Source organism: Schistocerca cancellata, chromosome 5 (genome assembly GCF_023864275.1).
Source record: "Schistocerca cancellata isolate TAMUIC-IGC-003103 chromosome 5, iqSchCanc2.1, whole genome shotgun sequence".
Classification (NCBI taxonomy): Eukaryota; Metazoa; Arthropoda; class Insecta; order Orthoptera; family Acrididae; genus Schistocerca; species Schistocerca cancellata.
In genome coordinates this window covers 661,719,950-661,747,167 of record NC_064630.1, presented here as the reverse complement: position 1 = coordinate 661,747,167, position 27,218 = coordinate 661,719,950, and the positions used below count along the sequence as shown (strand labels likewise).

Here is a 27,218-nt window from a genome sequence, read left to right as displayed (position 1 = left end):
ATTCTCAATATGTCCTAAACTGGAGTACATTCGTCGAATATCTTTCCAAGTGAGAAAAGTAACACATCAAATTCCAGAAACACAAGAAGGAAATGCAGTGATAAGTGATGATTTTATAGCACATTACGAAATGCAGGTCTTAACTCTGGCCCACTAATCATGCTGATGCTAGTACGGTAATGTGTTACCAATACTTGTGAAACTGTACACAGGCAAAATTTTTCCAGTTACAGTTTTCCCTTTTTGCTAATATCTTTGTCAAAATGTACGGGCATTATTTCCATATCATCTTTAGTATTCCTTAAAATATCATGTCATATCGAAAAGAGCAAACATTGCGTAGAAATTTGAGTCGCGTGGCTCGTAGGGGATACCATCAGATTTACTTTTTTTATTTTTTTCTGCTCTCGCTTGGCCTAGCAAACGAATGAATAACCGTTTCCAAATATACTTTAAAAGGAAGTTGCAACCAAGCATAGCGCAGCTGCTGCATTTCAACGGTTCGCAGTGTTCGATATTTGTATATGTTTTCGAAATTCATCTGATTTCTCAACTGGATGTTCATCCTCTGTGGTTCCAGTTGTCTATATAGCAGTCAGTTTCTTGAACTTGATTAGTTTAATATTGCTCAGTTTTCATCAAAAGTGAAGGAAAACTTTATTTTCAACTAAATAATGGGTTTGTCTATCATCGTGACGACTTAACGAGATCGTCTGTTCAGAAAGAGATTCTCTTTGTTGCTTCCAATCTTTTACAGAAAACTCAATAATTTCAGTCATTGTGTAAGTTGTCTTTAGGACAAATCTGAGTTTGTGCGAGGAAAAGGAATGCAGCTTAATTACCCACACCTTGTTTGGGAATGAGGACAAATAATTTGACCACAAACCATCAGAAATGTACTATTCTGCTTACCCCGATATCTTCGTGTAGTGGCGTCCGTTGCAGAATGTGAAAAGCTGTAGCCCTGTATGACAAAATGTTCTTTGAGCTTCGCTCCACAGATTTGAGAACACATATTCATATCTATCACCGAAAAGTTGCTGTTGTTGTTGTGGTCTTCAGTCCTGAGACGAGTTTGATGCAGCTCTCCATGCTACTCTATCCTGTGCAAGCTTCTTCATCTCCCAGTACCTACCGCAACCTACATCTTTCTGAATCTGCTTAGTGTATTCATCTCTTGGTCTCCCCCTACGATTTTTACCATCCACGCTGCCCTCCAATACTAAATTGATGCCTCAGAACATGTCCTACCAACCGATCCCTTCTTCTGGTCAAGTTGTGCCACAAACTTCTCTTCTCCCCAATCCTATTCAATACTTCCTCATTAGTTATGTGATCTACCCATCTAATCTTCAGCATTCTTCTGTAGCACCACATTTCGAAAGCTTCTATTCTCTTCTTGTCCAAACTATTTACCGTCCATGTTTCGCTTCCATACATGGCTACACTCCATACAAATACTTTCAGAAACGACTTCCTGACACTTAAATCTATACTCGATGTTAACAAATTTCTCTTCTTCAGAAACGCTTTCCTTGCCATTGCCAGTCTACATTTTATATCCTCTCTACTTCTACCATCATCAGTTATTTTGCTCCCCAAATAGCAAAACTCCTTTACTACTTTAAGTGTCTCATTTCCTAATCTAATACCCTCAACATCACCCGACTTAATTCGACTACATTCCATTATCCTCGTTTTGCTTTTGTTGATGTTCATCTTATATCCTCCCTTCAAGACACTATCCATTCCGTTCAACTGCTCTTCCAAGTCCTTTGCTGTCTCTGATAGAATTACAATGTCATCGGCGAACCTCAACGTTTTTATTTCTTCTCCATGGATTTTAATACCTACTCCGAATTTTTCTTTTGTTTCCTTTACTGCTTGCTCAATATACAGATTGAATAGCATCGGGGAAAGGCTACAACCCTGCCTTACTCCCTTCCCAACCACTGCTTCTCTTTCATGCCCCTCGACTCTTATAACTGCCATCTGGTTTCTGTACAAATTGTAAATAGCCTTTCGCTCCCTGTATTTTACCCCTGCCACCTTCAGAATTTGAAAGAGAGTATTCCAGTCAACATTGTCAAAAGCTTTCTCTAAGTCTACAAATGCTAGGAACGTAGGTTTGCCTTTCCTTAATCTTTCTTCTAAGATAACTGTAAGGTCAGTATTGCCTCACGTGTTCCAGTATTTCTACGGAATCCAAACTGATCTTCCCCGAGGTCGGCTTCTACTAGTTTTTCCATTCGTCTGTAAAGAATTCGTGTTAGTATTTTGCAGCTGTGGCTTATTAAACTGATTGTTCGGTAATTTTCACATCTGTCCACACCTGCTGTCTTTGGGATTGGAATTATTATATTCTTCTTGAAGTCTGAGGGTATTTCGCCTGTTTCATACATCTTGCTCACCAGATGGTAGAGTTTTGTCAGGACTGGCTCTCCCAAGGCCGTCAGTAGTTCCAGTGGAATGTTGTCTACTCCGGGGGCCTTGTTTCGACTCAGGTCTTTCAGTGCTCTGTCAAACTCTTCACGCAGTATCGTATCTCCCATTTCATCTTCATCTACATCCTCTTCCATTTCCATAATATTGTCCTCAAGTGCATCGCCCTTGTATAGACCCTCTATATACTCCTTCCACCTTTCTGCTTTCCCTTCTTTGCTTAGAACTGGGTTTCCATCTGAGCTCTTGATGTTCATACAAGTGGTTCTCTTATCTCCAAAGGTCTCTTTAATTTTCCTGTAGGCAGTATCTATCTTACCCCTAGTGAGATAAGCCTCCACATCCTTACATTTGTCATCTAGCCATGCCTGCTTAGCCATTTTGCACTTCCTGTCGATCTCATTTTTGAGACGTTTGTATTCCTTTTTGCCTGCTTCACTTACTGCATTTTTATATTTTCTCCTTTCATCAATTAAATCCAATATTTCTTCTGTTACCCAAGGATTTCTACTAGCCCTCGTCTTTTTACCTACTTGATCCTCTGCTGCCTTCACTACTTCATCCCTCAAAGCTACCCATTCTTCTTCTACTCTATTTCTTTCCCCCATTCCTGTCAATTGTTCCCTTATGCTCTTCCTGAAACTCTCGACAACCTCTGATTCTTTCAGTTTATCCAGGTCCCATCTCCTTAAATTCCCACCTTTTTGCAGTTTCTTCAGTTTTAATCTACAGGTCATAACCAATAAATTGTGGTCAGAGTCCACATCTGCCCCTGGAAATGTCTTACAATTTAAAACCTGGTTCCTAAATCTCTGTCTTACCATTATATAATTTATCTGATACCTTTTAGTACCTCCAGGGTTCTTCCATGTATACAACCTTCTATCATGATTCTTAAACCAAGTGTTAGCTATGATTAAGTTGTGCTCTGTGCAAAATTCTACCAGGCGGCTTCCTCTTTCATTTCTTAGCCCCAATCCATATTCACCTACTACGTTTCCTTCTCTCCCTTTTCCTACACTCGAATTCCAGTCACCCATGACTATTAAATTTTCGTCTCCCTTCACTATCTGAATAATTTCTTTTATTTCATCATACATTTCTTGTTGCTATAAAACACAATTAATTTTGATTATTTCCTTGTCATCTAGCACACTTGAAAATCTGAAAATGATCTATGCCACAGGTACAGTATTGCAAAAAAATCTGTGTGTGTAGTTAATTCTGTGGAAGCAAGTGTGCCGGCTGTGCTGTACGCCATCATCAAGGCCCCAAAACAGAGGTGTAAATAAAAATTTCACCATGTGATGCCATCGTGTACCTCTCAATACGTAAATAGCATAAAGCACTGACGCTGCTGCTACGAAGGCTTTTTGTCTTGCGGAACAGTTGCAGTTGGATGTGTTTGTCCACATTGATTGCCTACCTGTGTCTCTCTGAAATTAAAGTAGCTTTCAGTGTTTTGCATCCACCATTACCACCAGTCTTACATGATTTATTTGGAGAGTTCGCTATACAATAACAGGCCACCTCCGTTGACAAACGGTTATCGTTGGTGGCTCTATGGATGCAGAAATCCGGATTACCGGTGATCACCTATGGTTTTTCTGCAGTTCAAAGGTTGCTACTGGTCTCTGGCGATGAGAAGTGATCCCTTGTCTCGAAACTGAGTTATTTATGTGCCTCTGGTGCCATTTGTTACCAAAACCCGGCATCTATTGACATCGCCCACAATAAGAGACTTGGCCTGGTGTGATGACATTCCCCTGCTGGCTACACAGTTACCACTGTGCGGTGCAGTTTACTTCTGCGCTCGGCTTTCCTGGCTTCGCAGTCCACTTTTGTTTTTGTTATTGTGACCCACATGTCACCACGTTGGCAGATACCGGCTCACGGCTGTTAATGCAGTGCTCCAAGACCACTTCCGCACTACTTGTCGTTACTTTTTCTGTAGACTCATAGTTTTTACTAAAAACTTCGGTAGCTTCAGTACTGTGCAAAAATTTTCGAGTAAACCAATCAAGAACTTTTCGAGATGTTTGTTAACAAAGTTTCACATGGAACAACTAAATCCCTAGAAAAGTACGCATTGAACGAAAAAATGCTCGTGATGAATGTTAATAGTATATTTACATAGGGACCACCAGTCTGTGCTAAAATTGGTCACACCCTAGCCCTTGCCCCCTTCCCCCTCCCACATGCAGGGGAAGGGCCGACACTTTGTTTTCAAATGGGAATCCTCCATTTTTGTTGCAGATTCGGATTCCACCCAAAAAAGGATTTACATGAAACATTTTTTTCCTGTTCCAGGTAAATGGTGCAGTGATCGAAAAAATTACATTTTTCTTGTGTTTGCAGCGAGGAACCGGTTCATTGGATTCTTCAATACATTTGAGGTAAAAATGTAAACTTTTTCGTTCTAGAATGAGATTTCCACTCTGCAGCGGAGTGTGTGCGCTGATATGAAACTTCCTAGCAGGTTAAAACTGTGTGCCGGACCGAGACTCGAACTCGGGATCTTTGCCTTTCGCGGGCAAGTGGAAGGTAGGAGACGAGGTACTGGCAGAAGTAAAGCTGCGAGGACGGGGCGTGAATCGTGCTTGGGTAGCTCAGTTGGTAGAGCACTTGCCCGCGAAAGGCAAAGGTCCGGAGTTCGAGTCTCGGTTCGGCACACAGTTTTAACCTACTAGGAAGTTTTTCGTTCTAATTTGTTCTCTTTTTTGTTATAAATTTCAGTTTTGCAAATTTTATTGTGCAACAGTTATACTGCAATTTCAGTGTTGTTGTTCATCGTAACTGTTGCTCTACTGGTTTTTTTTCTAGGTGTCGCACTTCCTGTGGTAGTTACTTTACAAGACGACAAATAGTATTTCAAGATCGTGGCCTATCAGTGAAACGTTCGGTATAAAGAGCAACGGCAGCTTCTAATTTTTTTGTACCCTCCCCATAAATTAAAATTACTTCGATTTTCTCCTTTACAAGTAAAACATCGGTTACTACAAATATACCAGAAAAGGCTCTGGAATATAGTGGTACCGAGTCCTTTGGTGTTCGAACTTACAAAGTCTGAGGCGCTGTGGTGGGTCGTACGACGCTGTGGGTTGCTGAGCAGTAGGGTTTGCGTGTGAGAGTCCATCCACCCCATATGCTCCGTGTGCATCTGTGGGAGGTTTCACTATTATTATTAACATTCTTCCTTACTGCGGTTGTAGACAGTATTCTGCTAGTAGCTACGTAGACAGTATTCTGCTAGTAGCTACGTAGTGGCTGGTGCGAGATTTATGACGGTTGGACGGAAGAACACACCCAAATAAGTAATTCTGATCGCGAGAAACGAGTTAACTCATCGTAATCAAACATCTCGATGGCGTGGGGACGTACCTTAATTAACCCCGAAGGGAGCAAGAAAAACGTTACGTTGAAAGTAGCTGATTTGATAGACTTCCAAATTCCGAATCATAAAAGTGTTACTGTACAATCAAATTTGCAAAACTGAAATTAATTTCTTTACAAAAATGTCAACTACTTAGAACAAAAATGTTTACATTTACATAGTAAATGAAGTGTAGAATCAAATGAGACCGTCTTATTTGCAAAAAGAGGAAAAATTGAATTTTTTCGATTACAGTTCCTGCCATCCATCATGAATAGAAGAAAATGATGTGGGCAAATCCCGGATATTGTTGGTGTAGAATCCGGGTCGGCTAAGGTAATGGGGCGTTCACATTCGAAAAGAAAAAGTTGACCTCACCCCCGTAAGGAGGGAGGGCTCATGAGTGGCCAGTTTTAGCTCAGACCGATGTCCTCGTTTAAAATATTACCTTTCATGCGGAGCATTTTCAGAATGGGCGGCACAGGTACTGAACTCGAGTCTCGATCAGATGATTAGGACGGGTGGTAGGGACAGAGCATCGAGTGACATTTTACTGAGTGCACTATCCGAAAATTACCTCGAGCAATTAAACAGAGAACCGACTCGTGGAGATAACAACTTGGACCTACTGATAACAAAAAGACCCGAACTTTTCGAATCTGTAAGCGCATAACAGGGAATCAGTGATCATAAGGCCGTTGCAGCATCCCTGAATGTGAAAGTAAATAGGAATATAAAAAAAAGGGAGGAAGGTTTATCTGTTTAGCAAGAGTAATAGAAGGCAGATTTCAAACTACCTAACAGATCAAAATGAAAATTTCTGTTCCGACACTGACAATGTTGAGTGTTTACGGAAAAACTTCAAGGCAATCTTAAAATGCGTTTTAGACAGGTACGTGCAGAGTAAAACTCTGAGGGACGGGAAAAATCCACCGTGGTTCAACAACAAAGTTAGGAAACTACTGCGAAAGCAAAGAGAGCTTCACTGCAAGTTTAAATGCTGCCAAAACCTCTCAGACAAACAGAAGCTAAACAATGTCAAAGTTAGCGTAAGGAGCGCTAAACGTGAAGCGTTCAGTGAATTAGAAGGAAAAATTCTATGTACCGACTTGACAGAAAATCCTAGGAAGTTCTGGTCTTACGTTAAATCATTAAGTGGCTCGAAACAGCACATCCTGACACTCTGGGATGATGATGGCATTGAAACAGAGGATGACACGCGTAAAGCTGAAATACTAAACAAGCTGTTTCTCTAAATCCTCGCACAAACGAAAAAATGGCTGTCATCGAAATAAGTGTCCAAGGAATATAAAAGCAACTGAAATCACTCAACAGAGGAAAGCCCACTGGACCTGACGGGATACCTATTCGATTATACACAGAGTACGCGAAAGAACTTGCCCCCCCCCCCCCTTCTAACAGCCGTGTACCGCAAGTCTCTAGAGGAACGGGAGGTTCCAAATGATTGGAAAAGAGCACACGTAGTCCCAGTCTTCAAGCAGGGTCGTCGAGCAGATGCGCAAAACTATAGACCTATATCTCTGACATCGATCTGTTGTAGAATTTTAGAACATGTTTTTTTGCTCGCGTATCATGTCATTTCTGGAAACCAATAATCTACTATGTAGGAATCAACATTGATTCCGGAAACAGCGATCGTGTGAGACCCAAATATTAGATACAGGTGCCATTTTCCTTGACTTCCGGAAGGCGTTCGATACAGTTCCGCACTGTCGCCTGATAAACAAAGTAAGAGCCTACAGAATATCAGACCAGCTGTGTGGTTTGATTGAAGAGTTTCTAGCAAACAGAACACAGCATGTTGTTCTGAATGGTGAAACGTCTACAGACGTTAAAGTAACCTCTGGCGTGCCACAGGGGAGTTTTATGGGATCATTGCTTTTCACAATATATATAAATGACCTAGTAGATAGTGTCGGAAGTTCAATGCAGCTTTTCGCGGATGAAGCTGTAGTATACAGAGAAGTTGCAGCATTAGAAAATTGCAGCGAAATGCAGGAAGATCTGCAGCGGATAGGCACTTGGTGCAGGGAGTAGCAACTGACCGTTAACATAGACAAATGTAGTGTAATGCGAATACATAGTAAGGAGGATCCTTTATTGTATGATTATATTATAGCAGAACAAACACTGGTAGCAGTTACTTCCGTAAAATAGCTGGGACTATTTTAAGTGGAATGACCATATAAAATTAATTGTTGGTAAGGCGGGTGCCAGGTTGAGCCGGCCGGAGTGGCCGTGCGGTTATAGGTGCTTGTAACCGCGTGACCACTACGGTCTCAAGTTCGAATCATACCTCGGGCATGGATGTGTGTGATGACCTTAGGTTAGTTAGGTTTAAGTACACTCCTGGAAATGGAAAAAAGAACACATTGACACCGGTGTGTCAGACCCACCATACTTGCTCCGGACACTGCGAGAGGGCTGTACAAGCAATGATCACACGCACGGTACAGCGGACACACCAGGAACCGCGGTGTTGGCCGTCGAATGGCGCTAGCTGCGCAGCATTTGTGCACCGCCGCCGTCAGTGTCAGCCAGTTTGCCGTGGCATACGGAGCTCCATCGCAGTCTTTAACACTGGTAGCATGCCGCGACAGCGTGAACGTGAACCGTATGTGCAGTTAACGGACTTTGAGCGAGGGCGTATAGTGGGCATGCGGGAGGCCGGGTGGACGTACCGCCGAATTGCTCAACACGTGGGGCATGAGGTCTCCACAGTACATCGATGTTGTCGCCAGTGGTCGGCGGAAGGTGCACGTGCCCGTCGACCTGGGACCGGACCGCAGCGACGCACGGATGCACGCCAAGACCGTAGGATCCTACGCAGTGCCGTAGGGGACCGCACCGCCACTTCCCAGCAAATTAGGGACACTGTTGCTCCTGGGGTATCGGCGAGGACCATTCGCAACCGTCTCCATGAAGCTGGGCTACGGTCCCGCACACCGTTAGGCCGTCTTCCGCTCACGCCCCAACATCGTGCAGCCCGCCTCCAGTGGTGTCGCGACAGGCGTGAATGGAGGGACGAATGGAGACGTGTCGTCTTCAGCGATGAGAGTCGCTTCTGCCTTGGTGCCAATGATGGTCGTATGCGTGTTTGGCGCCGTGCAGGTGAGCGCCACAATCAGGATTGCATACGACCGAGGCACACAGGGCCAACACCCGGCATCATGGTGTGGGGAGCGATCTCCTACACTGGCCGTACACCACTGGTGATCGTCGAGGGGACACTGAATAGTGCACGGTACATCCAAACCGTCATCGAACCCATCGTTCTACCATTCCTAGACCGGCAAGGGAACTTGCTGTTCCAACAGGACAATGCACGTCCGCATGTATCCCGTGCCACCCAACGTGCTCTAGAAGGTGTAAGTCAACTACCCTGGCCAGCAAGATCTCCGGATCTGTCCCCCATTGAGCATGTTTGGGACTGGATGAAGCGTCGTCTCACGCGGTCTGCACGTCCAGCACGAACGCTGGTCCAACTGAGGCCCCAGGTGGAAATGGCATGGCAAGCCGTTCCACAGGACTACATCCAGCATCTCTACGATCGTCTCCATGGGAGAATAGCAGCCTGCATTGCTGCGAAAGGTGGATATACACTGTACTAGTGCCGACATTGTGCATGCTCTGTTGCCTGTGTCTATGTGCCTGTGGTTCTGTCAGTGTGATCATGTGATGTATCTGACCCCAGGAATGTGTCAATAAAGTTTCCCCTTCCTGGGACAATGAATTCACGGTGTTCTTATTTCAATTTCCAGGAGTGTAGTTCTAAATTCTAGGGGACTGATGACATCAGATGTTAAGTCCCATAGTGCCCAGAGACATTTGAACCATTTTTGAAACCAGGTTGAGATTCATTGGGAGAGTCCTTAGAAAATGTAGTCCATCAACAAAGGAGGTGGCTTACAAAACACTCGTTCGATCTATACTTGAGTATTGCTCATCAGTGTGGGATCCGTGCCAGGTCGGGTTGACAGAGGAGATACAGAAGATCCAAAGAAGAACGGCGCGTTTTGCCACAGGGTTATTTGGTAAGCGTGATAGCGTTACGGAGATGTTTAGAAAACTCAAGTGGCAGAGTCTGCAAGAGAGGCGCTCTGCATCGCGGTGTAGCTTGCTGTCCAGGTTTCGAGAGGGTGCGTTTCTGGATGAGGTATGGAATATATTGCCTCCCCCTACTTATACCTCCCGAGGAGATCACGAATGTAAAATTAGAGAGATTTTACCGCTGACGGATGCTTTCCGGCAGTCGTTCTTCCCGCGAACCATACGCGACTGGAACAGGAAAGGGAGGTAATGACAGTGGCACATAAAGTGCCCTCCGCCACACACCTTTGGGTGGCTTGCGGAGTATAAATGTAGATGTAGATATAGATACGCTTTTAATCTGGTAATAAGGGTCATATCAGCGCACACTCCACTTTACCGTGAAAAAAAAAATTCTGGAAACATCTCCCAGACTGTGGCTTAGCCGTTTCTCTGACATCTCGTTTCTTCCAGGAGTGCTAATCCTTCAGGTTTCGCGGGTGAACTTGTATGAAGTTAGAAAAATAGGAAATGGGATACTGGTGGAAGTTCAGCTGTGAGGACGGGTCGTGGGTTATGCTTGGGTAGCTTAGCCAGCGGAGCACTTGCCCATGAAAGGAAAAGATCCCGAATTTGAGTCCTGCTCCGCCACAGCAATCTACATTCATAATTTCAAACCTTTTCTAAACTTTTTCTTACTGGCACTTCCGACAAAATGATGGAAGGAAAAAAGTTTGTTACGTACTACATTTTCGCTGACCATGCAGTAAAACGGCAGCATTGGACAGGATGTTGTTATTTATTGCCTCTTTACTACGAATTCTATTTGCAAAACAGTTTAACACCGGGATCGGATTGCGCAACACATTTTTCTGACAGTACCTGTGTATCCCTGAATGTACCTGAAAAATTATATCATTGTACGACAAATAGTTCAGGAGATGAGACGGCGTACATTTGAATGCCTGAAAAACTACCTCCTTTTTTCAGATGGGGAGCAAATTACTCAGACCAATTACCCAGACTAGATTCATGCAATGTTTGATAATGAGAGCACTTAGGAATGCTGTGGCCTTTTCCAAAAAAAATGGTTCAAATGGCTCTGAGCACTATGGGACTTAACTTCTGAGGTCATCAGTCCCGTAGAACTTAGAACTAGTTAAACCTAACTAACCTAAGGACATCACACACATACATGCCCGAGGCAGGATTCGAACCTGCGACCGTAGCGGTCGCGCGGTTCCAGACTGCAGCGCCTAGAACCGCTCGGTCACTCCGGCCGGCTGGCCTTTTCCACCAGACATCACGGCGCCTAGAGTATCAGCAACCAAACTGACAACCTGCAGCCGCGGTTGCCCGCCTCGCAGGCTAACCGAAGCACTACACAACCGGCAGGAAATATTGATGAACGGCCACAACAACCACCACAACAACAACAACACCACAGCAAAGACACCAGCGGCCACCAGGGTCCACTACTGGCCCACATAAACGTAAGGAAGAGGTCACTGCAGATCCCGGAATTATTTTCACACGTCAAACAACGTGATGGAAAATAGTTCCGAGGTACTTATCCGCCGAAGCGCTATAAAGGCCGGCGCTCGGCCACACATCGGCAGTTCATCGACCGCCAGCAGACATGGATAGCTGCCGCCCCAGCAGCCCGGCTTGGATCTTCTCACCGATCTCTGGATTAGGCTTGGCATATCGGAGAAGTCTCTGGCGGAGACTAGTAGGAAATTATTTCAGTTGTCTTCTATATTATTCTTGTATGTAGTTGTGATTCGAAAACAGATCACTGTTTTGTGTTGGTGATACACTCGGAGAATTTGTTTTGGTTAATTGAACATTCCAATAAATTGTTTTCGGACTTGATCGTTAGTGTTTCTGCTTACGCAGACATATCAAGGAACTTCCAACAAACGTGAAGCTTAATTTCAAACCGTCTCTAAGTTTTTAGTCTCTTACATATTTAAATTCTAATAATTAATACATAACTCATTTCTAAAGTATTCAGACGTATGAAGCTGTTTTACACATGAGAATTCGATACTTTAAGGAATTGGGGTTGACTGGTATATGTTAGTCTGTTTGGCAAAGAAAGGTAAAAACTTAGTATTCACGCATTGTCATTGAAATAAAAAAGGCATTGTAAAATGTCATATACAGCTAATGTTCCTGAGACATACTGAATCTCACCTTTACCTACCATAGTGATGTAGGCCGAATCAATTATTGGAGAACCTCAGCAATACTGATCTACACTGAAGCGCCAAAGAAACTGGTGTAGTCATGCGAATTCAAATCTAAAGACATGTAAACAGGCAAAACGTGGCGCTGCCGTCGGCAACGCCTACACGAGACAAATGTCTGGCGCAGTTGTTATATCGGTTACTGTTGCTACAATGGCAGTTATCAAGATTTAAGTGGGTTTGACAGTGGTGTTACAGTCGGCGCTCGAGCGATGGGACACGGCATCTCCGAAATAGCGATGAAGTGGGGATTTTCCCGTATGATCATTTAACGAGTGTACCATGAGTATCAGGAATCCGGTAAAACATCAAATCTAAGACATCGCTGTGGCCGGAAATATATTGTGCTTGAACAGGATCAACGACGACTGAAGAGAATCGTTCAACGTGACAGAAGTGCAATCTTTCCGCGAATTGCTGCACATTTCAATGCTAGGCCATCAACAAGTTTCAGCGTGCGGACCATTCAACGAAACATCATCGATATGGACTTTCGGAGCCGAAAGCCCACTCGTGTACCCTTGATGACCGCACGATACAAAGCTTTACGCCTCGCCTGGGCCCGTCAACACCAACATTGGACAGTTGATGACTAGAAACATGTTGCCTGATCGGACGTGTCTCGTTTCAAATTGTATCGAGCGGATGGACGTGTACAGGTATGGAGTCAACCTCATGAATTCCTGTATCCTGTATGTCAGCAGGTGACTGTTTAAGCTGGTGGAGGCTCTGTAATGGTGTGGGGTGTGTGCTGTTGGAGCGATATGGGACTTCTGATACGTAAAGATACAACTCTGACAGGTGACACGTACGTAAGCATCCTGTCTGATTACCTGCATCCATTCGTGTCCATTGTGCATTCCGAAGGACTTGGGCAATTCCAGCAGGACAATGCGACACCCCACACGTCAAGAACTGCTACAGAGAGGCTCCAGGAACACTGTTCAGAATTGGCCAACAAACTCGCCAGATATGAACATTTATTGAGCGTATGTGGGATGCCTTGCAATGTGCTGTTGAGGAGAAATCTCTACCCCCTCGTACTCTTACAGATGTATGGATAGCCCTGCAGGATTCATGGTGTCAGTTGCCTCCAGCATTACTTCAGACATGAACCAAGTCAAAACCAGATCGTGCTGCGGCACTTCTGCGTGCTCACGGTGGCCCTACATGATATTAGGCAGATGTACCAGATTCTTTGGCTCTCCAGTATAAGTTCAGAAAGGGATTAGCAATGATCTGAGGCGTGAGTTGGAATATCTGTATTGGGCAGGGACGCGAAATTTAACCGACAGGAAGAAGATGCTGTGATATGCAAATGATTAGCTAATCAGAGTATTCACACAAGGTTGGCGCCGGTGACGGCACCTACAACGTGCTGACATGAGGAAAGTTTCCAACCGATTTCTCATACACAAACAGCAGTTGACCTGCGTTGCCTGGTGAAACGTTGTTGTGATGCCTCGTGTAACGAGGAGAAATGCGTACCATCACGTTTCCGACTTTGATAAAGGTCGAAATGTAGCCTATCGCGATTGCGGTTTATCGTATCATGACATTGCTGCACGCGTTGGTCGAGATCCAATGACTGTTAGCAGAATATGGAATCGGTGGGTTTAGGACGGTAATACCGAACACCGTGCTGGATCCCAACGGCCTCGTATCACTAGCAGTCGAGATGAGAGGCATCTTATCCTCATGGCTGTAACGGATCGTGCAGCCACGTCTCGATCCCTGAGTCAACAGATGGGGACGTTTGCAAGACAACAACCATCTGCACGAACAGTTCGACGACATTTGCAGCAGCATGGACTATCCGCTCGGAGACCATGGCTGCGTTTACCCTTGAGACAGCATCACAGACAGTAGCGCCTGTGATGGTGTACTCAACGACGAACCTGAATGCACGAAAGGCAAAAAGTCATTTTTTCGGATGAATCCAGGTTCTGTTTACAGCATCATGATGGTCGCATCTGTGTTTGACGACATCGCGGTGAATTCACATTGGGAGCGTGTATTCGTCATTGCCATACTGGCGTATCACGCAGCGTGATGGTATGGGGTGCCATTGGTTACACGTCTCGGTCACCTCTTGTTCGCACTGACGGCACTTTGAACAGTGGACGTTACATTTCAGATGTGTTACGACCCGCCGGCCGGAGTGGCCGAGCGGTTCTAGGCGCTTCAGTCTGGAACCGCGCGACCGCTACGGTCGCAGGTTCGAATCCTGCCTCGGGCATGGATGTGTGTGATGTCCTTAGGTTAGTTAGGTTTAAGTAGTTCTAAGTTCTAGGGGACTGATGACCATAGATGTTAAGTCCCATAGTGCTCAGAGCCATTTGTTACGACCCTTGACTCTACCCTTCATTCGATCCTTGCGGAACCCTACATTTCAGCAGAACAGTGCACGACCACATGCTGCATGTCCTGTGCGGGCCTTGCCGTTGCAAGATGGCCGCCGAGTAAGTAACGCCAGAAAGCATTTCCAGAAAGTTAAGTGATTTAGACAGGAATATAATTTAGTTTAACGCCGACAACAAATTGAATACGTGCATTAGTGTATCGTTTAGTCTTGCCGTTAAAGGTTTGACTTTTCTTTGCGTATTTTTTCAGAAAACACGAAAAGATCGTAACTTCGCGAAGTCGCGCTTAGGCTTAAATTTTGTAAACGTGTTTGTTTCTTGTTTCACGGTAATTTAACTAGTTTCTCGGTAACATATAAGTAAACTACCGTAAATAGCGTATAACTTTATTGTTTTAATACAGATTTCAGAAAAACAGCGTAATTTTATATCAGAAACTTGCCTATATACATTTGTTTATAGGCCTAATTCTCGTAACGTTTTTCGAGAATCAAAGTTAAAGTATCTCGTTTAATTGTCCTTTTTTTCATTCCATCGAGTGAAATATATAATAAATAGCGTATACCTTCGTTGTTTTAATACAGATCTCAGATAAACAGCGGAATTTTAAATCAGAAACTTGCTTATATACATTTGTGAATAGGCTTAATTCTTGTAACGTCTTTTTTGATTTTCGGTAATTTAATTGATTTATTCTAGCTAAAGTATTATTTTTGCCATGAGTGAGAAGTGCCTGACTTGCCGTAGAATTGTTAGTTCCGGGGTTTGGTGTGATGGATGCAGTAGTTTTTTTCACTGGGGGGACTGCAGTGGCGTGGGTGTTGGGAAAGTGGATCAGGCTCATCAGTGGTTATGTAGGATTTGCAGCAGAGATAGGAAGATAGTGGAACAGGAGGGGAAAATTGCTGCCCTTCAGGCTGAGCTAGATCAGGCTAGGGAAGATCTGGACAGGTTAAGAAGGGAGAAGGGCAAAGAGAGGTGGGAAGTGGCAACAGGTAGCAGAAGGAACAGGCCTAGAACTAAGTCTGACAGTTTTGTGGTGAATGTCAAAAATAAGTTTGACCTGTTGCTTCAGTTAGAAACTGATGAGCCTCAAGCAGAGGTAGGTGTAGACAGGACACAACAAACTTTCAATAGGAAATTGAAAAAGAATGTAGGAAAGTCATCGATAAGGAAGAAAGTTTTGTTGTTAGGCAGTTCTCATGCCAGAGGTGTAGGCCAACTTCTGCAGGAGGAATTAGGACCAGAATACCAGGTCACAAATTTTTTCAAACCAAGTGCTAGTCTGGATCAGGTGACAGAGGATTTAGGTTCACTCTGTAAAGGATTTACCAGGGAAGACACCGTGGTTATTGTGGGAGGGCCAGGGAACAGCATCGACAGAGATCCTGGGTACAGTATAGAGTGTGACCTGGTGAAGATTGCGTCGGCATCGAGACACACCAATGTTGAGTTTGTATCTGTCCTGAGACGCCATGACCGGCCTCAATTGGACTCTTCTGTTGGGAGAGTTAATTTGGAGTTGGAACGGCTGCTTGGGTCAGGTGCGGGGGCTCATATTGGTGTGGTTCCTGTTGATTATCTCAGTAGGTGGGACTATACCAGGCATGGCCTACATCTCAACAGGAAAGGGAAGGGGAAACTGGCTGGGGTAATAGCAGGAAATTTAAGGGGGGGAGGCACTGCCATGAATGGTAAAATACCAGTGGTTACAGGTGTTGGAGCAGCATCTTTTTTAGGATAGGTAAGACAGAAAGATGTCAAGTTCTACAAGAGGTCAGGATTGAAACAAATCTTCAATTTAGGAAAGAAATTAAACAGCACAATTCCAGCACATTAGATCACCAATCACAGCTACCAATTATAAATTTTCACCAATCACCAGAAATTTTATCTCCACCAAGTTGTATCTCAGTCCTAGGTAATTGCATTGATGAATTAAAGTCACCCAACCCAGTTGACATAATCTGTCTCTCTGAACACCATGTGACCACTGGTATAGGAACTAGGCCTAAGCACAATGAGAAACTCAGACAGGAGAGTACTGCAAATGTTAGAATAAGGAAAGGTTCTCATAAAAGTATAATTAAAAATAATGTAAGTATATTTCATCAAAATATTGGGAGTTTAAAGAATAAAGTAGATGAGCTTCTGGTTTGTTTAGAAGATTTAGAAGCTGAGAATGAAATAGATATACTATGCCTGTCTGAGCATCACATTGTTACTGATATGGATAAGGTAAATGTAAGTGGTTATAAGCTCTCTGCACATGTAATGAGAGAAAATATGGAGAAAGGAGGAGTTGCCATATATGTCAAAAGTTATCACTGTGCAAAAAGTATAGAAACAAAAAAGTTTTGTGTAGAGAAACATATAGAAGCATGTGCCTGTGAGCTTAAATTAAATAAAGGCACATTTATAATTGTAACTGTATATAGGTCCCCATCAGGAAATTTTCATCTATTTCTGAAAAATTTGGACTCCTTGTTGTGCTATCTGTCAGACAGGGGGAAGCAAATTATTATTTGTGGGGACTTCAATGTAGATTCTCTGAAAGAGGGTAATAGGAAAAATGACCTTGAAGTATTACTCGGTTCTTTCAATTTGACACCCGTTATTGATTTTCCTACTCGGGTGGTAAAGGATAGCAGCTCACTGATAGATAACTTCTTTGTAGACCAAGATAAGTTTAACCAGATAAATGCTCAGCCTGTTGAGAATGGTCTTTCTGATCATGGTGCACAGCTGGTTACAATATATGACATAGCTCCATTCAGCAATACTAAACAGTCCTCCAAAGTAGTACGTTCAGTCAACGATTTAACAATTGCAAATTTCAGGGAAAGCCTACAGCAGTTAGACTGGGATGAGGTGTACCGTGAACCTGATGCCAATTTAAAATATAATTTATTTCATGACATTTTTGTAAATGCATTTGAAAACTGCTTCCCCAAGAAAATAGTTAAATATACTCGTAAGAAACCTTGTAACAAACCATGGCTTACTAAGGGTATAAAAATATCTTGTAACCGGAAAAGGGAAATGTATCTGACAGCAAGAAAGAGTAGTGACCCAGAAACTATCAAAAATTATAAAAACTACTGTGTTATATTAAGAAAAGTTATTAAAAAATCCAGGAGTATGTGTATCATGTCTGAAATCAGCAACTCTGATAATAAAATTAAAACAATTTGGAATATTATTAAAAGAGAAACAGGTCAACCAAGAACAGAGGAAGACAGCATTACCATCAAATTGAATGAAAGCTTTACGAACAAAAAGTCAGAAGTTGAAAATATTTTTAATAATCATTTTCTAAATGTTGTGGATATAGTAGGATCCAGGTGTTCATTAGAAGATGCTAGGCTGTTAATGGAAGAGGCCATACCTATGCAATTTGATACAATTGAAATCTCACCCACTTCTCCCTCTGAAATTAAGAAAATAATAAACTTGCTTAAAAGCAAAAACTCACATGGAATTGATGGCATTTCCAGCAAAATACTAAAAGCTTGTTCTCAACAGATAAGTAAGATTCTCAGCCACCTGTGTAATAGCTCTCTGGAACAGGGCATTTTCCCTGATAGACTGAAATATGCTATTGTTATACCTTTGCATAAAAAGGGGGATAGATCTGATGTCAACAATTACCGCCCAATCTCCCTTCTAACAGCTTTATCCAAAATTTTTGAGAAAGTAATGTATTCAAGAGTAGCTTCACATATCTGTAAAAATGAAGTACTAACAAAATGTCAGTTTGGTTTCCAGAAAGGTTTTTCAACAGAAAATGCCATATATGCTTTCACCAGTCAAATTTTGAATGATCTGAATAACCGAAAACCACCCATTGAGATTTTTTGTGATCTCTCAAAGCCTTTTGATTGTGTAAATCATGAAATTCTGCTAGACAAGCTCAAGTATTGTGGCATGAGTGGGACAGTGCACAAATGGTTTAATTCGTACCTAACTGGAAGAGTGCAGAAAGTTGAAATAAGTGGTTCTCGTAACATGCAAAGATCAGCACATTCCTCAAACTGGGGAACTATCAAGAATGGGGTTCCACAAGGGTCAGTCTTGGGTCCTTTGTTGTTCTTATTATATATTAATGACTTGCCATTCTATATTCATGAAGAGGCAAAGTTAGTTCTCTTTGCTGATGATACAAGTATAGTAATCACACCTGAGAAACAAGAATTATCTGATGAAATTGTCAATACTGTCTTTCAGAAAATTACTAAGTGGTTCCTTGTAAACGGACTCTCACTGAATTTTGATAAGACACAGTACATACAGTTCCGTACAGTGAATGGTATGACGCCATTAATAAATATAGACCTTAATCAGAAGCATATAGCTAAGGTAGAATATTCCAAATTTTTAGGTATGTCCATTGATGAGAGATTAAATTGGAAGAAACACATTGATGATCTGCTGAAACGTTTGAGTTCAGCTACTTATGCAATAAGGGTCATTGCAAATTTTGGTGATAAACATCTTAGTAAATTAGCTTACTACGCCTATTTTCACTCATTGCTTTCATATGGCATCATATTTTGGGGTAATTCATCACTGAGGAATAAAGTATTTATTGCACAAAAGCGTGTAATCAGAATAATAGCTGGAGTCCACCCAAGATCATCCTGCAGACATTTATTTAAGGATCTAGGGATATTCACAGTAGCTTCTCAGTATATATACTCTCTTATGAAATTTGTTATCAACAACCAAACCCAATTCAAAAGTAATAGCAGTGTGCATAACTACAATACTAGGAGAAAGGACGATCTTCACTATTCAAGATTAAATCTAACTTTGGCACAGAAAGGGGTGAATTATACTGGCACTAAAGTCTTTGGTCACTTACCAAATAGTATCAAAAGTCTGACAGATAACCAACAGGTATTTAAGAAGAAATTAAAAGAATTTCTGAATGACAACTCCTTCTACTCCATAGAGGAATTTTTTGATATAAATTAAGAAAAAAAATTATAAAAAAATAATAAAAAATAAAAAAAAATAAATAAATAAAAATAAAAAAACACACACAAAAAAATAAAGTTGTTATATTAACTTAAGTATGTTGTTAAATTAACCTAATTATGTCATGTATTGGAAAATTCGACTCGTTCCACATCATTACGAAATATCGTATTCATGATCCATGGAACTAGTATTAATCTAATCTAATCTAATCTAATCTTCTGGATACAGAAAATGTTCGACTGCTGCCCTGGCCAGCACATTTTCCAGATGTCTCACTAACTGAAAATGTCTGGTCAATGGTGAACGAGCAACTGGCTCGTCACAATACTCCAGTCACTACTCTTGATGAACTGTAGTGTCGTGTTGAAGCTGCATGGGCAGCTGTACCTGTACACGCCATCCAAGCTCTGTTTGTTTGACTCAATGCCCAGGCGTATCAAGGCCGTTATTACGGCCAGAGTTGGTTGTTCTGGGTACTGATTTCTCAGGATCTATGCACCCAAATTGCGTGAAAATATAATCACATTTCAGTTCTAGTATATATATTTGTCCAATGAATACCGTTTATCATCTGAATTGCTTCTTGATGTAGCAATTTTAATGGCCAGTAGTCTGTATATAACAATAACAGTTTTTCGGTAATGTAATGTAACGACGAATAATTTTCCATTTTTTATAACAAAGGAGCCTACCGAAGATATCGGTATTTAGTCGCAACTAGTTTGGGAAATTAAATAACCAATTAGCTGTTTACATCAAGACGGACCAACAGTCCCGTATCCTTTTCAAAATTATAAGCTCATGGCTCAGAATAGTAGTGAACCCCCTTAAATGAGCGCACTGTTCACCTTGGAGTGCAATGGTTGGGGTGAAACTGGAACCTGGAGGCCACACAGTCACCTTCCACCACTGACTTAATTCAGGACAATGACGTGGTGCGTATTAACCAGCCAATTGCACGGAAGTAGCACGGAAAGAGGAGTTTGAAAATCGATAAGACAGTGGCTGAAGTCATTCGCACGTTTTTTGTGCAATTCACTTCGAACCCAGCTCCTGTTTTCAATGTTAAATATTTTGGTCTTAGCCCCTGAGACTCTTCCGGATATTTCTGCCAGCTTGAGGGGTATGCGGTCACGGGCGTATCCAGCGATGCCAAGGCAGGGCGATTAACATTCTCTTTCCGCGCTATCCCCTGACAAAATTGTGATCTTCGCAAAGCAAATTCACCACATGCTACCAGATGCTGATCCATAAGAGACTTCAGTTTGATCCTGTCCCCTTCCCCTAGTCATCAGCATAGTGAAGCTCTGTAAGAGGCTGTAAAACAAAACTAAACCCGGTCCACGTACACTTTGATGCTACAAACTTCGTTCAGACCAAACCAAATATAATACACAGTTGACTGAAAACTCTTGATGTTGAGAGAGGCATAAACTTCCAGCTGGCACTTCATCCAATCCACTGCAAGAACAAAAACTCAGTTTTGAACGCAATTCTCCTCCGAAATTTCTTGCAATTTATTGAAGTTTTAATGAACTATCTAACATTCAGTACTAAATTTCATTGATAGTTCATGTCAGCAGACGTAGGATTGGTTCTCTTTGGTATTTTGTAAGAATAAAGTGCTCGAACAGAAAATAAATGAGTTTTTTAATGTAATTCGCAATTTAAAATATAGTACTAGCCCTTTAAGTTGGCATGACAGAAATATCCGTCCACAGCATTCTGTGGCTTGCATCTACTGGGTATGACACGTTTCAGGCTTGCAGATGTTACAGTGCTATTAGTTAATGCTATTAGGAAAATCACCTTCGACTTAATGCAGAAAAAATTATGTAAGCGCATTCCAGCTCTGTAATAGAGAAGCCTCAATACAGTTGGGAACGGAATGGGAAGGGTTTAGACTACAAAACTGCTCCAAACCAAAATACTTGGGTGTCAGCCCAAACCGTACAACGTCATATAAGAAACATTTCTCTGATCAGTCCTACTGCCCCTTACAATTATAGCACTATTTAGATAGCTGACGTCGACAGATGAAAAGACTTTACGATATAAAGCTTATAAGTTGTATCCTTGTTGTGCACTATCTTTGCTACGTGTACAGGCAGTATCTTTAGTAAATGTATTTTTGCGCCAACACACTTAGCTCCACATGTTGTCAGTGCACCTGAGCTTCTATTTGTGATAGATTGTTAGAACGATGGTAACACTGACAATACAGTGCATATTTAACAACATTTTACGATGTATAAGTGTTGTACTCATCGGATCTTGTGGGACTCTAGCGGTCAAATGGCTACGTTTTGATGACGACATGCATGCGATCATTGCAGGCAAAACCACCCCTTCCTTCCGCCTCCTTGATTTCTATCTCACCATCTATGGCCGTCCTATCGCCCTCGCCCCCAACCCTTAAGTACCTTGGCGTCACCCTCGACCGTCGCCTCTCCTGGACTCCCCACCTCCGGACAATCCAAGCCAAGGCACGCTCTCGACTCAGTCTCCTCAAGCTCCTCTCCGGCCGTACGTGGGGTTTGGACCCCACCTTCATCCTCCACACCTATAAATCCCTCATCCGCCCTATCCTTTGTTATGCCCATCCGGCTTGGATCTCCGTCCCCCTACCTTTTACAAATCCCTCCAAATCCTTGAACGTCATGCTCTCCGCCTCACCTATCGCATCCGTCTCCCCTCCCCCACGCGGATCCAGTACGATCTCATCCCCTTCCCCCACCTCCCCCTTTTCCTTGAAAGGATACGGATCCTGTACACCTACCGAAAACTCGATCCTCCTCACCCGCTCGTCTCCCCGATCCTCTCCCACCCCCGCCCGCTGCCGCGCCTGTATTCCTACGTCCCACCCGGTCTCCATCTCTACACCCTCCTTACCCTCTCCCAAGGTGGCTTCCGCCAGCTCCCTCACCCTGATGATGCCCTCCTCGCCTCCATCTACCCCTCCTACCAACTTTGATCCTCCCACCCTCCTCCTGTGCTTGCTCCTCTGGGCACCCTCCCTCCCTTCTCTCCCTTTTCCCTCCCTCCTCCATTTCTCCCCACTCTTCCCCCGGGCTTCCCCTCTCCTGTCCCTCTCCTCCTGCCCCCGTATCCTCAGCCATTGGCATCCTTGTTCTCCCCTCTCCCCCACCTCACCCCTGTTCCCCTCTTGGCAGGTCCCTGGACTCGCACACGCTACGTGGACATTCGCGCGCCGGAGATCACCGCCATCAGTGTCTCGTGTGTGCCGTCATGCTTAGTATTCAGTGTTCACCGTCACACTCCATCGTTAACCAGTGCCATCGTCTTCTTCAGTGTTTGTGCGTCGTATCAACAGTTTGCAGTGTGGATTCCCGTCGAGTGTGAACAGCTCCGTGTTTGTCTTTATGTGTCTCCTGTTTTATTGCCCACCGTTCTGTAACTTATGTGTCTTCTCCGTGTTTATCTCTCATTGTGTATCCTATGGCTGAAGAGCAGCGTAGAATGCTGCTGACAGCCTGCCTGTTGTACAGGTTTAAAATAACAATAAAGAAAAAAAAACGGCGACATGGCCCTCACCCCCACCCTTAAGTACCTAAGTGTCACCCTTGACCGTCGCCTCTCCTGGACCCCCCATCTCCGGGCAATCCAAGCCCAGGGACGCTCCCGATCCCGTCTCCTCAAGCTCCATTCTGGCCACATATGGGGTCTGGACCCCTCCACCATCCCCCACACCTACAAATCCCTTATCCGCCCTATCCTCTGCTACGCTCATCCCACCTGGATCTCCGCCCCTCCTGTCTTTTACAAATCCTAGAACGCCATGCGCTTTGACTCGCCTATCGCATCCGTCTCCCCTCCCCCACGCGGATTCTTTATGACCTCATTCCGTTTCTGCACCTCCTACTTTTCCATGAACGGATACAGATCCTCTACACCTCCTGCAAACTTGATCCCGCTCACCCGCTTGTCTCTCCCATCCTCTCCCGCCCCCGTCTGCTGCCGCACCTGCATTCCCACATCCCACCTGCTCTTCATCTCTCCACTCTCCATACCCTCGCCCAAGGTGGCTTCCACCAACTCCCCCTCCCTGTTGATGCCCTCATACCCTCCATCTACTCCTCCTACCAACTTTGATCCTCCTCTACTGCACCCAGTATTTTTTCCTGGGGGCACCCTCTCCCCCTTCTGTCCCTCCTCCCTTCCTCCCTCCCTCCTGCCCCAGGATTCCCCTACCCCCCTACCTTCTTTCCTCCCCCTCCCATGTCCTCTGCCACTGGCATCTATACCCCTCCCCTCTCCCTCCCCCCCCCCCTTTTCCTCTTTTGGCAGGTCGCCGGACTCGTACACGTATAGTGAACTTTCACACGCCAGAGATCATCGCCTAGTGTTTGTGTGTGCCGTCGTGTTCGTGTTCAAGTGTTTCATCGTTTGTGCTCCAACGTTCGCGCGTGTCATCTGTCATCTCTGTGCGTGTCCACGTGTCTGAACATTTCTATTTTGGACTCTGCGCCCGTTAACGGCTCCGTGTGTTTTAATTTTGTATGTCTACGTTTGTATATCCACCGTGTCTGTTCTGCGATTGTCTTCTTTTGTATCATTTGTTTTATCTGTGGCCGAAGAACGGCGTAATATGCCGCTGCTGGGCTACCTGTATCAGGTGTGAAATTAACAATAAAGGAAAAAAAAGACGACATGTACTCATGTCAGATAGTCTTATATTCTGACAAAATGTAAGCTATGTATATTTCTCACCAATTTTTATAATTACGCTACTATCTTAATGAAATGTTTGTTTAATTATGTATACAGGGTGTTACAAAAAGGTACGGCCAAACTTTCAGGAAACATTCCTCACACACAAATAAAGAAAAGATGTTATGTGGACATGTGTCCGGAAACGCTTAATTTCCATGTTAGAGCTCATTTTAGTTTCGTCAGTATGCACTGTATTTCCTCGATTCACCGCCATGATTTCATACGGGATACTCTACCTGTGCTGCTAGAAACATGTGCCTTTACATGTACGACACAACATGTGGTTCATGTACGATGGAGCTCGTGCACATTTCAGTCGAAGTGTTCGTACGTTTCTCAACAACAGATTCGGTGACCGATGGATTGGTAAAGGCGGACCAATTCCATGGCCTCCACGCTCTCCTGACCTCAACCCTCTTGACTTTCATTTATGGGGGCATTTGAAAGCTCTTGTCTACGCAGTCGCGGTACCAAATGTAGAGACTTTTCATGCTCGTATTGTGAATGGCCGTGATACAATACGCCATTCTCCAGGGCTGCATCAGCACATCAGGGATTCCATGCGACGGACGGTGGATGCATGTATCCTCGCCAACGGAGGACATTTTGAACATTTCCTGTAACAAAGTGTTTGAAGTCACGCTGGTAAGTTCTGTTGCTGTGTGTTTCCATTCCATGATTAATGTGATTTGAAGAGAAGTAATAAAATGAGCTCTAACATGGAAAGTAAGCGTTTCCGGACACATGTCCTCATAACATACACTCCTGGAAATTGAAATAAGAACACCGTGAATTCATTGTCCCAGGAAGGGGAAACTTTATTGACACATTCCTGGGGTCAGATACATCACATGATCACACTGACAGAACCACAGGCAAATAGACACAGGCAACAGAGCATGCACAATGTCGGCACTAGTACAGTGTATATCCACCTTTCGCAGCAATGCAGGCTGCTATTCTCCCATGGAGACGATCGTAGAGATGCTGGATGTAGTCCTGTGGAACGGCTTGCCATGCCATTTCCACCTGGCGCCTCAGTTGGACCAGCGTTCGTGCTGGACGTGCAGACCGCGTGAGACGACGCTTCTTCCAGTCCCAAACATGCTCAATGGGGGACAGATCCCGAGATCTTGCTGGTCAGGGTAGTTGACTTACACCTTCTAGAGCACGTTGGGTGGCACGGGATACATGCGGGCGTGCATTGTCCTGTTGGAACAGCAAGTTCCCTTGCCGGTCTAGGAATGGTAGAACGATGGGTTCGATGACGGTTTGGATGTACCGTGCACTATTCAGTGTCCCCTCGACGATCACCAGTGGTGTACGGCCAGTGTAGGAGATCGCTCCCCACACCATGATGCCGGGTGTTGGCCCTGTGTGCCTCGGTCGTATGCAGTCCTGATTGTGGCGCTCACCTGCACGGCGCCAAACACGCATACGACCATCATTGGCACCAAGGCAGAAGCGACTCTCATCGCTGAAGACGGCACTTCTCCATTCGTCCCTCCATTCACGCCTGTCGCGACACCACTGGAGGCGGGCTGCACGATGTTGGGGCGTGAGCGGAAGACGGCCTAACGGTGTGCGGGACCGTAGCCCAGCTTCATGGAGACGGTTGCGAATGGTCCTCGCCGATACCCCAGGAGCAACAGTGTCCCTAATTTGCTGGGAAGTGGCGGTGCGGTCCCCTACGGCACTGCGTAGGATCCTACGGTCTTGGCGTGCATCAGTGCGTCGCTGCGGTCCGGTCCCAGGTCGACGGGCACGTGCACCTTCCGCCGACCACTGGCGACAACATCGATGTACTGTGGAGACCTCACGCCCCACGTGTTGAGCAATTCGGCGGTACGTCCACCCGGCCTCCCGCATGCCCACTATACGCCCTCGCTCAAAGTCCGTCAACTGCACATACGGTTCACGTCCACGCTGTCGGGACATGCTACCAGTGTTAAAGACTGCGATGGAGCTTCGTATGCCACGGCAAACTGGCTTACACTGACGGCGGCGGTGCACAAATGCTGCGCAGCTAGCGCCATTCGACGGCCAACACCGCGGTTCCTGGTGTGTCCGCTGTGCCGTGCGTGTGATCATTGCTTGTACAGCCCTCTCGCAGTGTCCGGAGCAAGTATGGTGGGTCTGACACACCGGTGTCAATGTGTTCTTTTTTCCATTTCCAGGAGTGTATTTTCTTTCTTTGTGTGTGAGGAATGTGTCCTGAAAGTTTGGCCGTACCTTTTTGTAACACCCTGTGCTTCATTTTTTTTTGTGTTTAGGTAACTTTTGCAGTGTTACTTGAAAATGGCCCTAAGGCCAAAATTGCAATCGTAATAAAAAATATTTCACACAGTCAACGGCGACTATGATGTCTTTTAAGAGAAATAAAGTTTCTCTGTTTTCAACCTTACCCTTTATGAATGTGTTTTTATACTCGCGTTGCACACCACGAGTTGTGTGCTGCAGGAGCATTTTTGTGAAAATTGGTAAGACACCACTGTTCAGTAACGTGTAGAAATCGGAGAGCTACCTAAGCGAACGTCGCCTCTGCAGACGGCCGCAGACTCTTGGCGCTTGCCTTGTTGCAGTCTTGTGCTGCCTGCTGAGCAGCGTCTTCTGCATGTCAGTGTTGTGGTCCACGGGCTGGGTGACGACGGTGGCTCTGTTCACCACCTACCTGGCCAACGTCAACATCGTCTGCACCTGTGTGCTCGGCGCCGTCGCCACTATTTTCCCCACCAAGCTCAGGTTCGAATTACCCAGCAGTAGCTGTTTTGACTGTTAAGCTACCTCATAGCAAATTAAAACCATGTGCCGCACCGAGACTCGAACCTGGAACTTTCGCCTTTTGCTGGCAAGTGCTCTAAAGGTCTAGGTTCTAGTTCCAATCTCGGTCTGGCACCCGGTTTTAATTTGCCATGCAGTTTCAAAGAGATTGCAGGATGAAAATTCTTTCTGGGAATGATGTTATGTTTCACACAATTTTTCGTGCTCATCAAAAAACAAAAATTCTGGTGTGCTTCATTT

At 44.3% G+C, this 27,218-nt stretch overlaps 1 protein-coding gene across 1 annotated transcript in view; it reads left to right on the top strand.

Moving 5' to 3' along the window:
• LOC126188746 (uncharacterized) overlaps window positions 1–26,976 on the top strand; it is a 156,196-nt gene extending 129,220 nt beyond the window's left edge. Inside the window, exon 8 of the mRNA XM_049930355.1 lies at window positions 26,780–26,976. Within this exon, the coding sequence (XP_049786312.1) occupies window positions 26,780–26,976 (197 nt within the window). The remainder of the gene's footprint in view (window positions 1–26,779) is intronic.
• The last annotated feature ends 242 nt before the right edge of the window (window positions 26,977–27,218 follow it).